At 49.8% G+C, this 16,102-nt stretch overlaps 1 protein-coding gene across 1 annotated transcript in view; it reads left to right on the forward strand.

The window, feature by feature from the left end:
- Positions 1 to 12,839: 12,839 nt before the first annotated feature.
- CLIC4 (chloride intracellular channel 4) overlaps positions 12,840 to 16,102 on the forward strand; it is a gene marked incomplete at both ends in the record, with an annotated part of 61,275 nt that continues 58,012 nt past the window's right edge. The window contains one exon of the mRNA XM_080692455.1: positions 12,840 to 12,911. Within this exon, the coding sequence (XP_080548581.1) occupies positions 12,840 to 12,911 (72 nt within the window). The remainder of the gene's footprint in view (positions 12,912 to 16,102) is intronic.

The raw sequence follows: 16,102 nt of genomic DNA on the forward strand, positions 1-16,102 counted from the left end.
TTTTTTTTTTTTTTCTGTATGAGGCTTGAACCCAGAGGCATTCTACCTCCAAGATACAGCCCTAACCTTTTTTTAAATTTTTTGTTGTGAAACAGGGTCTTGGTAGGTTGTTGAGGCCAGTCTTGAACTTGCAACCCTCCTGTCTTAGCTTCCTAAGAACTGAGATTACAAGCATGCACCACCACACCCAGCTGAGTGGCCACATTTCTTAGGGCCCCACTGACCGTCCCTGGCCGGCCCTGCCTTCCGGACTAGCTTCATCCTCCCCACTCCTTGACCTCAGACCTATGTCTGCACACCCAAAGGCGTCTCCTTTTTCTCCCCTTAGGCCTTTGTACAAGCAGTTTCCTGAATGGTCCTTGTCCCCCATCTGCCAGCAAACATCCAGTCATCATGCAGCCCCCCTTGTACACAGGCTTCCTCCAGGGAGCCCTGCCTGATGGGTCCTGTCAGGGGTCCCTTCTCTGCGCACCTGTAACACCTTGGGCTTCCTTAATGCAGAAGCCTAGCTACTTACTGTGTTCCTCCGGGCTAATTACCTAACCTCTCTGTGCCTCAATCCCTCGTCTGTAAAACAGAGTTTAGCACGCAGAGTTGTAAAGACGGTGTTGATACAGAAAAGGTGCTGGAGGTAGCGCCGGGTACTCAGTAGACACAGAGCAAACACTCTCAGTCCTTATCACACGATGGGTGGGATTGCCTGTCTGCGTCTCTGCCCCAGAGACTTTTATGAGGTTCTGAACTCTGCGGCCCGATCAAAACAGTTCCATGTGTATTCCGGGCCCGGTACAAATTAAGCTCTAGACAAATTCTTTTTTTTTTTTCTTTTTTCCTTTTCTTTCCAGTGCTGGAGATCGGACCCAGGGCCGTGCATCTGCTAGGAAAGCTCTGCCGTTGAGCTTCACCCCTGGCCCTGAACATTCCTGTGAAATAAGTGAAATAATCCGATTCAAGTCAACACACATTTCTGAGGTGTTGGCCAGGTTTGGAAAGTATCCTACCCTCCTCCCTTGGCAGCACAGTGCTTCTAAGTACTAAGTACTGTGCATTCATCCTCCTGCTGCGGACTACATTTAGGGACGCAGAGCACCCCCATTTCACAGATGGATAAACTTTCTCTCCCCTTCTGTTACCTTTTCTCTTGGGGGGTACTGGGGATGAAACCCCGGGGCAGTCTACCTCTGAGCTACACACCCAGCCCTTTTTATTTTTTATTTTGAAAGAGGGTCTCACTAACTTGCTGAGGACCTAAGTTGCTGAGGCGGCTTCAGATCTGTGACTCCCCGTCTCAGGCTCCAGAGTATTGGAATTACAGGCCAACGTCCCAGCCAGGCAGCCAGAACTCCGAGTTAAGGTCCCTCACCACACCTGCCCCGCCGCGGAGCCAGAGCCCTTTCTACCACAGGCGCCTCTACAGTGTGTGACAGGCCTTCAAACGCCCCTAGGGGGCCGGGAGCCGCAGGAGTTTGTGACCTCTCTCAGTCCCACTAGCCTGGGAGCCTCGGAGGCCCAGGGCCAGACCCAGCCTCTGCCAGGGCCTTTGAAAACGAGAGCCCCACTTTCCACTGCGGGGCCCAGAGGCTCGGAGTCCCTTACTGTTTTCCCTTTAGAAAGTTGCAGCGGGTGTATTCTGGCACCTTCTGCTTCTGAGCTGGCCCGCCTGGGAGGCCCAGCCCTGGAGAGCAGACAGCCCATGGCGGGCGGGGGTGAGTGACGAAGAGGGCTGGCCAGTCCTCCCGGCTACCAGCAAGAGGGAAAACAGCCAACCCGCATACAAGCCCTTAAATAGAGTAGTATGAGTTCTGCCCCTCACTTACAGAACAGCAGGGAAATTCCCCGCCAGTCACTTGAGGGTTCAGATTTTCCTTCCCTCTGGACCTCTGTGGTGTTTATTTTTACTTCAAGTAATTTCAAACTAACAGAAAAGTTGCAAAAATAATACCCTTTACCTAGCTGGGCCTGGGGGCAGACGCCTGTGATCCCAGTACTTGGGAGGCTGAAACAGGAGAATTGCAGGTTTGAGGACAGTCTCAGCAATGTAGCAAGACCCTTAGCAACTTAGTGAGACTCTGTTTCAAAATAAAAATAAAATAAAATTGGGCTGAAGATGTAGCTAAGAGGTCGAATGCCCCTGGGTTCAGTCCCCAGCAGCACACACATGCGTGCCCACACACACACTATTCTTTACCTAGATTCACCAATTTTTTTTATTTTCCCACATTATTTTCTGTACATTTAGTAAAAATATAAATATATGCAGATAAATATAGATATATAAATAAACAAAATATATATTTTTTTCTGAATCATTGCAAACATGATGCTAACCCCCTACCCAAGAGCTGGGGATAGAACCCAGGTCCTCATGCATGCTAAGCAAACACTCTACCAATGAGCTACAGCCCCACTGAGAAGATGACTTCACCCCTGAACATTGTAGCGCATATTACCTAACCACGGAGAGCCTCTGAAATAACTGTGGCACAGATGTTAGAGCCGGGAAATTTAACATTCATTCTTTAATGTACTGGTCTGCTGTTCATATTCCAAATTCTGTTGAATATATATATATATATATATATATATATATATGTAATGTTTGTTTATTTATTTATTATTTTTGGTACTAGAGATGGAACCCAGGGCCATTCAACTTCTGAACTATACCCCCAAGCCTATTTTATTTTTTTATTTGGAAGCAAGTTCTTGCTAAATTGCTGAGAGCCTCATTAAATTTCTGAAGTTGTACTTGAACCTGAACCCCTCCTGTCTCAGCTTCCCAAGTCCTGGGATTACAAGCATATACCACCACACCTGGCTTGTTTTTTCTTTTCTTTTCTTATTTTTTTGTGGTACTGGAGCTGGAACCCAGGGGCATTCTACCTCCAAACTACACCCCCAGCCCTATTTTGTGTGTTTGTGTGTGTGTGTGTGTGTGTGTGTGTGTGTGTGTGTGTGTTACTGGGGATGAAAACCAGGGGCCTTCTACCACCAGGCTACACTGCCAGACCTATTTTATATTTATTTATTTATTTATTTATTTATTTATTTATTTTTGCGGGTCTGGGGATGGAACCCAAGGGGCATTCGACCTCTGAGCTACAGCCCCTGCCCTATTTTTTTTTAATTATTATTATTTTTTTCTTTCTGGTGGTACTGGGGTTCCTGGAAGCCCTTTTACCTCTAGGCTACACTCCCAGACCTATTTTTACATTTTTATTTGGAAACAGGGTCTCCTAAACCAGCACGCAAGGCTGGCTTCGAACCTGTGCGATCCTCCTGTCTCCGCCTCCCAAGCGCGGGAATTACAAGCGTGAGCCACCACGCCCGGCCTTAATTCTTTATTTTGAAACCGGGTCTCACTGAGTTGCAGAGGGCCTCACTAAGTAGGTGAGGCTGTCTGCGAACTGGGATCCTCCGGCCCCAGCCTCCCAAATGCTGGGATTACAAGCGTGCGCCACCACGCCTGGCTCTGTTTTATATTTTTATTTGGAAACAGGGTCTCACTAAGGCGCAGAGAGCCTCACTAAGTAGCTAAGGCTGGCTTCAAATCCATGAGATCTTCCTGTCTCAGCCTTTCAAGTACTGGGATTACAAGCGCGTGCCACCATGCTCGGTTTCCCAGCCCTATTTTTTATTCTTTATTTTGAAACAGTCTCACCTTTGAGTTGCGAAGGGCCTCACTAAGTAGCTGAGGCTGGCCAAGAACCTGTCATCCTCCCGTCTCAGCCTCCCAAATGGTGGGATTACAAGCGTGCGCCACCAAGCCTGGCCTAATCTCAGTATTTAGGAGGCTGAGAAAGGAGGATTGCAAGTTCATGGCCAGCCTCAGCTACTTAGTGAGGGCTTCCGCAACTTAGTGAGACCCTGTTTCAAGATATAAAAAATAAAATAAAATAGGACTGGAGATAAAGCTTGGAGGTAGAATGCCCCTGGTTTCAATTCCAATAACACACACACACACACACACACACACACACACACACACACACACACACACAGTACTAGGGGTGTAGCTTTGGGTACCAGGTTTAATCCCTAGGACTCCCCGCACTCACACATACAGAAGGGCATTGCGTGCCTCTCAGGGTATTACTTCCAGAGTATCTCAAAGTCTGTCTGTCCTGGAGGGCAATGTTAATCCTGATCACCTGCTAAGGCTGGTTTTTCCACTTAATTACAATTTTCTCCCTTGTAAACAGCAAGCAGTGCTTGGGGACTCGTATGGGTCATGTAAATATCCCGTTCCTGCTGATTCTGGGGGGCGCTTGCTTCTGATAGCCAGAGCTGCTATCAGAAGCATACCCCCTCTCACCCTGTTGGTCCTAGTCCTCGGCACCCGCTGTGGCCTGGGCCGGGCCGCTCGGCATCCTCTCTTTGCATCGTGCTAGGAATGATGTTGATGTTGGCAAAAGATGTTGATGTTAGTAAAAGATGCTGTGGGCTTAGGCCCTGCCTCAGGAGCCTCCCTGGATGACCCACGGATGACGGACCCAGCAGCTGACGGGTGTGGATGAGTTCAGGGTAGAAAAGGATTCCTCCCCGACCCTCACCCAAAAACTAAGAGGCATAGCTTGGTGGTGACTTACCTAGCCCCGGCACCAGGCCCTGGGTTCTGCCTTCGGCACCACGAAAACAAACCAGAAATGTGTTCCAAAATAACAAAAACAAAGCCGGGCGTGGTGGCTCACGCTTGTAATCCCCGCGCTTGGGAGGCTGAGATGGGAGGATCGCACAGGTTCGAAGCCAGCCTCGGCTACTTAGTGAGGCTCTCAGCAACTTAGTGAGACCCTGTTTCCAAATAAAGTATGAAATAGGTCTCGGAGTGTAGCCCAGAGGTAGAAGGCCTCTGGGTTCCACCCCCAGTAACACTAAAAAAACAAACAAATAAATAAAACAAAGCAAAACCCCTCGAGAGGCAAACCAGTTGGGAAAAACAGAGAAGTACTGGGTTCAAGCCCCAGGACCTCGGCCCCCTCACGGTCGCCGTGGCCTCGGCGCACGGGACAGTCAGTGGCAGGAGGACGGCGGCAGAGGCCACGGCGACCGTGGTAGGCCAGCCAAGATCTCGGCTGGGGTGTGTTGGTGTGTTGTGTGGGGGGCTGGGCGGAGGAGCAAGGATTTCCTCTGTAGAGTTGCAGCAAGAGGCGAATGGCCTCCACGGGAATCCAATCCAATTAAGGGCCTGGCTTCGAGTCAGCTCGGGTTCTCTTCCCGGCCGGAGCAGCTTCCAAGTGACAAAATGAAACCCCTGAGTTCTCCAAGATGAGACGACTCCAGGCAGCAGGGCCGAGAGCAGCCGAGGGTAGGGTTTCTGCTCCCAGGGGACAGTAACACACACACACACACACACACACACACACACACACACACACACGGCCAAGTGAGCTACTAAAACCATTTGGGAGCCTGCAGATCTGTCCCCTGGTTATTTTATTTTATTTTATTTTATTTTATTTTATTTTTGTGGTGCTGGGAATTGAACCCAGGGGCATTCATCTCTGAGCTATACCTCTAGTCCTATTTTATTTTTTATTTGGAACCAAGGTCTCCCTAAATTGCTGAGAGCCTTGCTGAATTGCCGAGGCTGGCCTTGAAACTATGATCCTCCTGTCTCAGCCTCCCAAGTATTGCCATTTTAGATGTGCGTCACTACACCTGGCTAATCAGTTCTTGATGTGAATGGCAGTTCTAGGCACTGTTGTGTGCTTTACCTTTATTAACTTGCTTAATCTCCATAGCAACACACCACACCCGGCTTTTATTTTTATTTTGAAATATGGTCTCATGAAAGTCTCACTGCTTGTGGAGGTTTTCCTCAAACCTGCGATCCTCCTGTCTCAGCCTTCCAAATATTGGGATTATAGGCATGAGCACCATGCCCAGCCACATGGCCCATTTAGAAACACACATTAATGTTAACTGTTACTATTCGTATCAGTGTCTCGGCACACTGTGACACCCTTGGATGGCAGGAAGCTTGTCATATATGTTGATAGGAAAATATTTCACTAGGAAAATACTTTGTTTCCAGGGCTGGTGGTATAGCTCAGGGGTAGAGCACTTGCCTAGCATGCAAGAAGTCCTGGGTTTAATACCCAGCCTAAGTCGGGCGTGGGGGCGCACGCTTGTAATCCCCGCGCTTGGGAGGCGGAAACAAGAGGATCGCGCAGGTTCGAAGCCAGCCTCAGCTACTTAGTGAGGCTCTCAGCAACTCAGTGAGACCCTGTTTCCAAATAAAGTATAAAATAGGTCTGGGAGTATAGCCTGGAGGTAGAAAGCCTCTGGGTTCCACCCCCAGTACCACCACCAAAAAAAAAAAAAAAAAAAAAGAAGAATATGCCAGGTGTGGTGGCGCATGTTTGTAATCCTAGCACTCAGGAGGCTGACACAGGAGGATTGCCGTTTGTGGACAGCCTCAGCTACTTAGTGAGGTCCTCTGCAACGCAGTGAGACCCTGTTTCAAAATAAAGAATTAAAAAGCTGAGCATGGTGGTTCATGCTTGTAATCCCAGTATTAGGGAGGCTGAGACCAGAGGATATCAGTTCTCAGACAGACTCAGCGACTTAGTGAGGCTATCCACAACTTAGTGAGACCCTGTTTCAAAAATAAAGAATAAAAAATAGGGCAGAGGGTATAGCTCGGAGGTTGAATGATCTTGGGTTCCATCCCCAGACCCTCCAAAAAAGAAAAATTAATATAGGGCTGCGGGTGTAGTTCAGAGGTAGACTGTCCCTGGGTTCCATCCCCAGTATGGCAAAAAAAAGAAGTACTTGGGAGCTGAGACAGGAGCGTCACGTAGGTTTGAAGCCAGTCGCAGCTACTTAGTGAGGATCTCAGCAACTTAGTGATACCCTGTTTCCAAATAAAATATAAAAAGCCGGGCGTGGTGGTGCACGCTTGTAATTTCAGCATTTGGGAGGCTGAAACTGTAGGATCGCGGTTCACGGACAGCCTCAGCTACTTAGTGAGGCCCTCTGCAACTTAGTGAGACCCTGTTTCAAAATAAAGAATAAAAATAGGGCAGGGGGTGTAGCTCGGAGGTCAAATGCCCCTGGGTTTCATCCCCAGACCCGCAAAAAAAAAAAAAAAAAAAAAAAAAAAAAATATATATATATATATATATATATATATATATATTAGGTCTGGGAGTATCCTCCTGAGTGCTAGGATTGCCCAAAGGTAGAAAATCCCTGGGTTTCATTCCCAGTACCACAAAAAAAAAAAAAAAAAGAAAGAAAGAAAGAAAAGAAAAAAGAAAGAAAGAAAAGAAAAAATAGGGCTATAGGGCTGGGGGTGTAGCTCGTAGGTGGAATGCCCCTGGGTTAAAGGCTTCAGTATCAAAATGAGAAGACAGAAAGAAAGAAAGAAAGAAAGAAAGAAAGAAAGAAAGAAAGAAAGAAGGGGAGAGGCTGGGAATGTAGCTCAGTGGTAGAGTGCTGGCCTAGGTTGCACAACACCCTGGGTTCAAGCCTCAGTACTGCAAAAACAAGAACAAAACCCCGAAGCCCCTGGCTTCTCAGGAGGGCGAGCAGGGCGGTTGAAAGGACGCAGCCTCACCAGCCATCCTTTCTGTTGATGAGCTGCTCTATGAGCCAAACATGTAGCCATAACAGAACCCAGCAAAAATCTCAGCCCTAAAGGAGTTCATGTCCTAAACTCCTTTAGAATCATGATCTTAAGATAAGAAGCAGACAGAGAAGCAAAGTAAGCATCGAGGAAGGTATTCTGGAGAGAAAGAAAGGGGCGGGGGAAAGTGAGGCAAGGCAGCTCGTTAGGGTGGCATGTGGGGAGCGCTCCTGGGAGGGTGATATTGGGGTAAAGACCTAGAGGAGGCCGGGGAGAGTTATGGGAACAAGATTTCCCTGTGTTATAAGAACAAACGCGAGCTGGCGGTGGTGGAGCATGCCTGTCCCAGTTCTTAGGAGGCTGAGACAGGACGGCCTCCGCAGGCAGTGAGACTCTCGTCAACAGAGAGAGACCCTGTTTCAAAAATAAAAACAGAGCCGGGCATGGTGGCTCACGCTTGTAATCCCAGTATTTGGGAGGCTGAGACTGGAGGATCGCTGTTTGCGGACAGCCTCAACTGCTTAGTGAGGCCCTCTGCAACTTAGTGAGACCCTGTTTCAAGATATAGAATAAAAAATAGGGCAGGGGGTGTAGGTAGCTCAGAGGGTGAATGCCCTGGGTTCCATCCCCAGGCCCACACACACAAAAAAAGTGTAGGGGAGGTAGCTCAGAGGTAGAATGCCTCTGGGTTCGATCCCCAGTGCCACACAAAAACAAAACAAAATACCATGAATGAGCAGAGGATGCAAAATGGGTTTGCATTTCAAAGCTGGAAGGAGACTTGAAGGCAGCGAGCTGTGGAGCCTCTGTGCAGAAGCATCCTTCTGCCCCCTACACCAACTCTCCATTTCTGTGAGCCACGCGGGGGTGGGAATCGGGAAACTCAAGGTGTGACTTGACCAGGTTTCTAAGCACAGGTGGATATCTGAGCCTCTGCTGGGGGGTGAGGGGGATTCTGGTGGGCCGGGGCTTTCTGGAGCAGAAGGCCGAGGGGAAGACCAAGGGCTTCCTCCCAGTTAAATCTTTGTTTAGTCAAGGAGGCTCCTCCTTCCAGGAAGGAGGCATCTCCATGATCGGTGCTGAGGCCAGCGTGGGGGCCTGAGCAGATACCCACAGGGTTGGTTCATGAACCCAAACAGCTTTTTTTTTTTTTTGGTGGTAGTAGGGGTGGAACCCAGAGGCTTTCTACTTCTGGGCTATACTCCCAGACCTATTTTATATTTTATTTGGAAACAGGGGCTCACTAAGTTGCTGAGAGCCTCACTAAGTAGCCGAGGCTGGCTTCGAACCTGTGTTATTCTCCTGTCTCAGCCTCCCAAGCACGGGATTACAAGTAAACCCAACTACGCCCAGTCCAAACAGCTTTTGACCAGTCTTCAAGTGTTCCTTGGAGAGCAGGAAGCCCTGAATACGCCTTCTCCTCAGGGCCAAGCTTAGGCCTTTTTTAAGCCGGGCGTGGTGGCGCACGCTTGTAATCCCAGCATTCGGGAGGCTGAGACCAGAGGATCGCGGTTCGGGGACAGCCTCAGCTACTTAGTGAGGCCCTCCGCAACTCAGTGAGACCCGGTTTCAAAATAAAGAATAAAAAATAGGGCAGGGGGTGTAGCTCGGAGGTCAAATGCCCCTGGGTTCCACCCCCAGACCCACAAAAAAAAAAAAAAAAAAGATTCCCTGGGATGGAGCCGGCATGCTGAGACAGGAGGATCGCACAGGTTCGAAGCCAGCCTCGGCTACTTAGTGAGGCTCTCAGCAACTTAGTGAGACCCTGTTTCCAAATAAAATATTAAAAAATAGGTCTGGGAGTATAGCCTGGAGGTAGAAAGCCTATGGGATCCACTGAGACTGGGTTAAACTGGGATCTACATTGAACAGATTCACTTTTGATTCTTTTGCAGGCCGAGTAGGGGGAGGAGGGTTGGAAGGGAACTTTAATTCAGTGGACGATTCCATGAAAAGTGAACACTGGGTTCAGTTCAGAGTCCAGCCGGTCACTGCAGTTTGTTTTTCAAGTTCTGATCTAAGGGCGACCTCCTGGCATTTATTACTTTTCCACAAACAAGCTGGTCGCAGAGGGGGTTGAATATGATAGCATCCTAGCCCACAGGGCAGATAGGGTCAGTGCGGGGCCCGGCGGACATAACAGCCACTCCTGGCAGCACAGGACAGGTAGGAAGGCAAATTCCAATAACAAGTCTCATCCACTTCTAGATAATAAAACCCAGGCTCAGGGATTTTAAGAACATCGAGGTGTCAAGATGTGAACTTAGCTGGGCGTGGTGACACATGCCTGTAATTTCTAGTACCTGGGAAGCTGAGACAGGAGGATGGGAGGTTTGAGATCTGCCTCAGCAACTTATTGAGACTCTCAGCAACCTATTGAGACCCTGTCTTAAAACAATAAATAGCCAGATGTGGTGGCTCACGCTTGTAATCCCAGCATTTGGGAGCTGAGACAGGAGGATTATGGTTCACGGCCAGCCTCAGTTACTTCATGAGGCCCTTTGCAACTTAGTGAGACCCTATTTCAAAATAAAGAATAAAATGTAGGGCTGGAGGTGTAGCTTGGAGGTAGATTGCTCCTGGGTTCCATCCTGGTACTGCAAAAACAAAAACAAACAGAAAAAAAAAAAGTATGTCCAGGCGTGGTGGCGCATGCTTGTAATCCCCGCGCTTGGGAGACAGAGACAGGAGGATTGCACAGGTTCGAAGCCAGCCGCGTGCGCTGGCTTAGGAGACCCTGTTTCCAAATAAAAATGTAAAAATAGGTCTGGGAGTGTAGCCCGGAGTTAGAAGGGCTTCCAGGAACCCCAGTACCACCAAAAAAAAAAAAAAAAAAGTGTGTGTGTGGCTCAGAGTTAGAAAGCCCCTGGGTCAATCCCCAGTAACCAAAGGGGGGAAGAGAAGACGTGAACTTAGTCTGACTCTAGAGCATGTGTTTCTAAACACTGGAGAGTGCTGTCCCTTTAACAGTCTTAGAACATCTGAGCAACTTGCTTTGGGTTGGCAGAGGGAAGAGTTGGAAATTTCACTGTATTTTTGTGCATACATTCAGTTTGCTCAAACATCTGACATGTACTATGTACTAAGGAAGGAGAGCCTCCACCCTGGTTTGGCTTTTCTGGAACTCACTATTCAACCCCACCTGGGAAGGGGGAAAGTCAGAGGGAGCGGGCAGAGGAGGTGACATTTGCCCCAGGCAGTCAGTAGCTGTAAGCCAGGCTCAGGTGCCTGTCACGTGGGGGGTTCAAAGCATTCTGGCTTCTGCCCCCAGGGAAGAACCAGTGCAGCTGCTCACTCCTTCCTTCCTTCCTTCCTTCCTTTCTCTCTCTCTCTCTTTCTTTCATTCTTTCTTACTATCTTTCTTCCTGTGATTCTGGGGATTGAACCCAGGGGCATTCTACCTCTGAGCTACACACCCAGCCCAATTTTATTTTTTTTTGGTTTGAAACAGGGCCTCAGAAGTTGGATGAGAGCCTCACTGCTTGCTGGGGTTGTTATCAAACGTGAGGTCCTCCTGTCTCAGCCTTCCAAGTACGGGGATTACAGGCATGAGCCACCATGCCTGGCTCTGGCGGCTGTTTTGAGGATGACCAGCTTCAGAACTGTCCTGTGCTTGTTGAAAAGTGATTTCCTCTCTTCTCCAGAGACTCATGTAATGGTGTAAAGCAGGGCTGAGTGTAGCACCCAGGTGGTTATCAGGCATACAAGAATCTGCCAGGTGAAAGGGAGAAAGAAATCGGTCCACGCAGAGACAGCAGCATGGCCAGGAGTCCTTCCGGGTGCATTCAGGACTCTAGGAGGGGAGCGGTCGGGTTCTGTTGTTTATGGCCCAGACTCTAGCTCAGTCTGGAACACATCAGGGCCTCGCAAATATATTTAAATACTCTGGCTTACAACACAGAAGCCGATACTGGAGAGTTAACAAAGAAAAAAAGTCAAAGGAAAGAGAAAAACGCCTTTTTCATTTTTAGTAGTGGGAATTGAACCCAAGGGCATTCTAGTCAGAGCTACACATCTCCAGCCATATATATATATTGCGGTCTGGGGATGGAACCCAGGGGCATTTGACCGCTGAGCTACACCCCCAGTCCTGTTTTTTATACTTTATTTTTATTTATTATTATTATTTTTTGCGGGTCTGGGGATGAAACCCAGGGGCATTTGACCTCCGAGCCACACCCCCTGCCCTTTTTTTTTATTCTTTATTTTGAAACAGGGTCTCATCGAGTTGCAAAGGGCCTCACTAAGTAGCTGAGGCTGTCCGCGAACCGCGATCCTCCGGTCTCAGGCTCCCGAATGCTGGGATTACAAGCGTGCGCCACCACGCCCGGCTCTCTTACGTTTTAATTTTGAAACAGGGTCTCAGTAAGTTGCTGAGGGCCTCGCGAAGTTGCTGAGGCTGGCTTCAAACTTGTGACCCTCCGGTCTCAGCCTCCCAAGTACTGGGATGACAGACCTGATGAATCGCCACGCCCAGCAGAAAACGTATTTCTAAGGAGATGAAACTTTCGGAAAAGTTTTCCTGGAAAAGGCAGCTCCACCCAACAGAGGGAGCTGGGGTGGTGGCCGCTGCGGGAAAGGGCGATGAGCCCTGGGGCGCGCCGGGGAGAGGGCGGGAGGCGCCACCTCGCCTCCCTAGGCGGGCCAAGGCATGAGGTCACCTGGAACCGTCCCAGCCGCAGCTGCCGAGGCCGCGCGGGCGGTGCGGAGGGAGGCGGTGTCAGGCTCCAGCCCCAAGGGGGAATTTCCCTCCCGCCCCCTCGGGGGGCGTGGCTCTGAGGCCCGCCCACCGCCTGCGGGAGCCTGAGGCTCGTGCCGTCGAATCAAGGCCACACCCCCGCGTTCAGGCCACGCCCCTAGGCGGCCTGTGAGCGTCTGAGTGGTTCTTCCGCCGGCGCCGGGGCGGTTCCTCCGCCTGCCTCGCCTGAGGCCACGCCCCCGAGGCCTGGCCGCCGGGTTTCCCCTGGAGAGTCCGGCGGCTCCGGGCCCCGGCCACGCCCCCAGTGACCCCGCCCACAGGCCCCGCCCACACAGGCCCCGCCCCCGCCTCGCCCCGCGGTTAGAAGCGGCTCGCGCAGCGGCCGCCTCAGAGTCGCGCGCGGGGCGTGGGGCGGTGCTGAGCAGCCGGGGCCGCGGCCACTCGACGGCGGGACTGTCCAGCGGACGCAGCGCGGCGGGAGCGGCGGCCAGGGAGCCCGGGCGGCGGCGGCAGCAGCAGCAGCAGCAGCAGCCACAGCCCCGCCGTGCGCGGAGCCCAGCCGAGCCGGCCATGGCGTTGTCGGTGCCGCTGAACGGGCTGAAGGAGGAGGACAAAGAGCCCCTCATCGAGCTCTTCGTCAAGGTGAGCGCCCGCCGCCCCGGGGCGATGCCCGGGCCGTCGGGGGGCCGTCGGGGGGCCGGGCGGGGCGTCGGGGCCCGCGTGGGGCGGTGGGCGAGCCGGGCGCTCCCCCCCCAGCCGGACCGCGGCCCCCCACCCCGCCCAACTTCTGCGCGCGCGGGATTGAGGGCGCCCGCGCTCCGCGGAGGAAACGGAAACTTTAATTTTCAGTGCAATCTTGAGAAATTGCAGAAGGCCAGACGCTCCCGGGAACAGCCCGAGAGCCCCAGTCCGGCTCCCGGCCGCGGTGCTTCACCACTATCTGGTTTCCTTGTGCTCGGCGCCCCGCGCTCCCGCATGATGCAACATTTTGGCTGCTCCCCGTGGCCTCGCCGCCTCGGGAAAGACTGTGTGCCCTTTTGTTTTGGAAGGAAAATTTACTAAGAGTCTATAACTTGCTTCGGCTCTAAAGGCTGGGCTCTCCCACCCTCAGCTCATCAGCTTTTATATCCTGGAACTACCCTATTCGCCTACACGTACTATCCACGACCCGGCCCTCCCCCCTTTTTTTTTCTTTAGTGTTTTTCTGTTGAGCAAAGGAGAGAGTAGTTATAAACATCTGTATCCAGCTGCTTTTTCTCCCTGAAAGATCTTCAAAGTCTTTGAGATTCTCTCAGCTACTTAAGAAGTAGGGTTTTTAGAGTTAGGCAACATACTGAAAAGTTAATGGGAATTCAGAACAGTTTTTTTTTTAACTGAATTTTGAAGGAAGACAGTGTATTTAAGAGGAGAGAAGGCCTTCTTTTAAAGGGAGTGGTGACACATACCTGTATTCCCAGTACTTGGGAGACTGAGACAGGAGGAACAACAGGTTGGAGGCTAGTCTCAGCACCCTCTCCCCCCTCAAAAAAAAGGCAAAAAGAAGGAAGAAATGATCTGAGTGATCAAAAAAAAAAAAAACAATATTTCTTTCGAATTCTTTCAGTTAATCGGCTTTAGAAACGTTTTGGTCCTGCCGGGCGTGGTGGCGCAAGCTTGTAATCCCTGCGCTTGGGAGGCAGAGACAGGAGGATCGCGCAGGTTCGAAGCCAGCTGCGCGCGCTGGTTTAGGAGACCCTGTTTCCAAATAAAAAAAAGTGTAAAAGTAGGTCTGGGAGTGTAGCCCGGAGTTAGAAGGGCTTCCAGGAACCCCAGTACCACCAAAAAAAAAAAAAAAAAAAAAAAAAAAGAAACGTTTTGGTCCAGATGGGTATAGAACTATCAGAATATCACAAAGTGTCAGTTCCTTGGAGTGGCTGATATAGTACGTGAGGTGCAGACATTGTAGGTCTGGAACCTGGAATGACAGAAATGAAGAGAGAAGAGGGGAGTGGAAAGCAGCTGGAGGAAGGAAAAGGGTAGATCAAAGATAAGTAAAAAAGATTTTTTTTTTTTTAACCAAGGTAGGGATAGGAAGGAATTTCCATGAACTAAAAAAAAAAAAAGCCAGTATGTGCAGAGTGTGGTGGCACAGGCTTGTAATCCCAGCATTTGGGAGGCTGAGACTGGAGGATCCGGGGTCTCAGTGCAGCCTCAGCTACTGAGGCCCTTTGCAACTCAGTAGACCCTGTTTCAAAATAAGTAATACAAAATAGGGCTGGGGGGTGTAGCTCAGAGGTAGAATGCCCCTGGGTTCCTCCTCAGTACCACGAAAAAAAAAAAAAATAGCTGTTCATAATGTAAAAAGCATGATGTTTAGAAGTATTATTAAATTGAGGGTTCTAAGCTGGGCGTGGTTGCGCATGCTTTAATCCCAGCATTCTGGAGGCTGAGACTGGAGGCTCTCAGTTTGAGGACAGCCTCAGCTACGTAGTGAGAACCTGTCTCAAAATAAAGAATAAAATATAAAATAAAAGAATAAAAAATAGGTGAAGCTCAGAGTTTGAATGCCCCTGGGTTCCATTCCCAAACCTGCATAAAAAACTGAGTGTTCTCTAGAGATCCTGTCAGCCATGGTGTCTATTCAGCATTATCCTGGAGATCCTAACCAATACAGTAGGACAGAACTAAAGTATAAGAACAAAACAGATAGGAAGAGCACCTTGCCCTATGCTGGAGCCATGAGTCTCATGCCCGGCACTGCGGAGGAGTAAGAGAATTGGGAAGAGATCGCGCCAAGCCTCTCACTGTGGACCTCTTCCTTCAGTTAGGAGATGGGTGTGGTGCACTTCCTCAGTCTTGAGTCACTTGCATACCTCTTCCCAGTTCTCTATTGGTGTCGGGAACCACCTGAAGCCATCCTGCTCATCACGGGTTATGTCCTTCTCACTGGGCCTGGAGGCGGAGGACCGGGGTTTAAGTCATGGCTCTGCTCACTGGTTGGGTTCCCTTGGCAGTTTGTTTCCCTCACCAAGCTTTATTTGCCTTTGTGAAATGAGAAGTGAAACATTTTTTTTTCTGGCCTATGATTCAACGTAGGCCACCTTTGCACTGATATAGACCAGGTTAGTTGTTTGAAAGGAAGAAAAAAGAGACAGGTAAAATACGGTAAATGAGCCGGGCGTGGTGGCGCACGCTTGGAATCCTCACGCTTGGGAGGCAGAGACAGGAGGATCACGCAGGTTCGAAGCCAGCCGCGCTGGCTTAAGAGACCCTGCTGACGAATTTTTTTAAAAAGTGTAAAATACGCCGGGCGTGGTGGCGCACGCTTGTAATCCCCGCGCTTGGGAGGTGGAGACAGGAGGATCGCGCAGGTTCGAAGCCAGCCACATGTGCTGGCTTAGGAGACCCTGTTTCTAAATAAAAATATAAAAAATAGGTCTGGGAGTGTAGCCCGGAGGTAGAAGGGCTTCCAGGAACCCCAGTACCACCACCAAAAAAAAAAAAAAAAAAAAAAATATAAAATAGGTCTGGGAGTGTAGCCCGGAGGTAGAAGGGCTTCTAGCAACCCCTGTACCACCAAAAATAAAAAATAAATAAATAAATACGGTAAATGATCTTTAAAATAAAAACTAAATACAGTAAATGATGTTCTTTATTTCTTCTCAAAGCCTCCCCGTAGGAAATTAAAATAAGTGTGTGTGTGTGTAAGAGAGAAAAAGAGAGAGAGAGAGAGAGAGAGAGAGAGAGAGAGAATGCCCTCCTAAATTAAGGTATTTTTTAAAAGCAATTAGGCAGCAGAGGCTGTGTTATTCAGAATGGTGCATTAAGCAATGCTATTTATTCTGCGAAGACAT

Source organism: Muscardinus avellanarius, assembly GCF_963383645.1.
Source record: "Muscardinus avellanarius genome assembly, chromosome: 3".
Lineage (NCBI taxonomy): Eukaryota > Metazoa > Chordata > Mammalia > Rodentia > Gliridae > Muscardinus > Muscardinus avellanarius.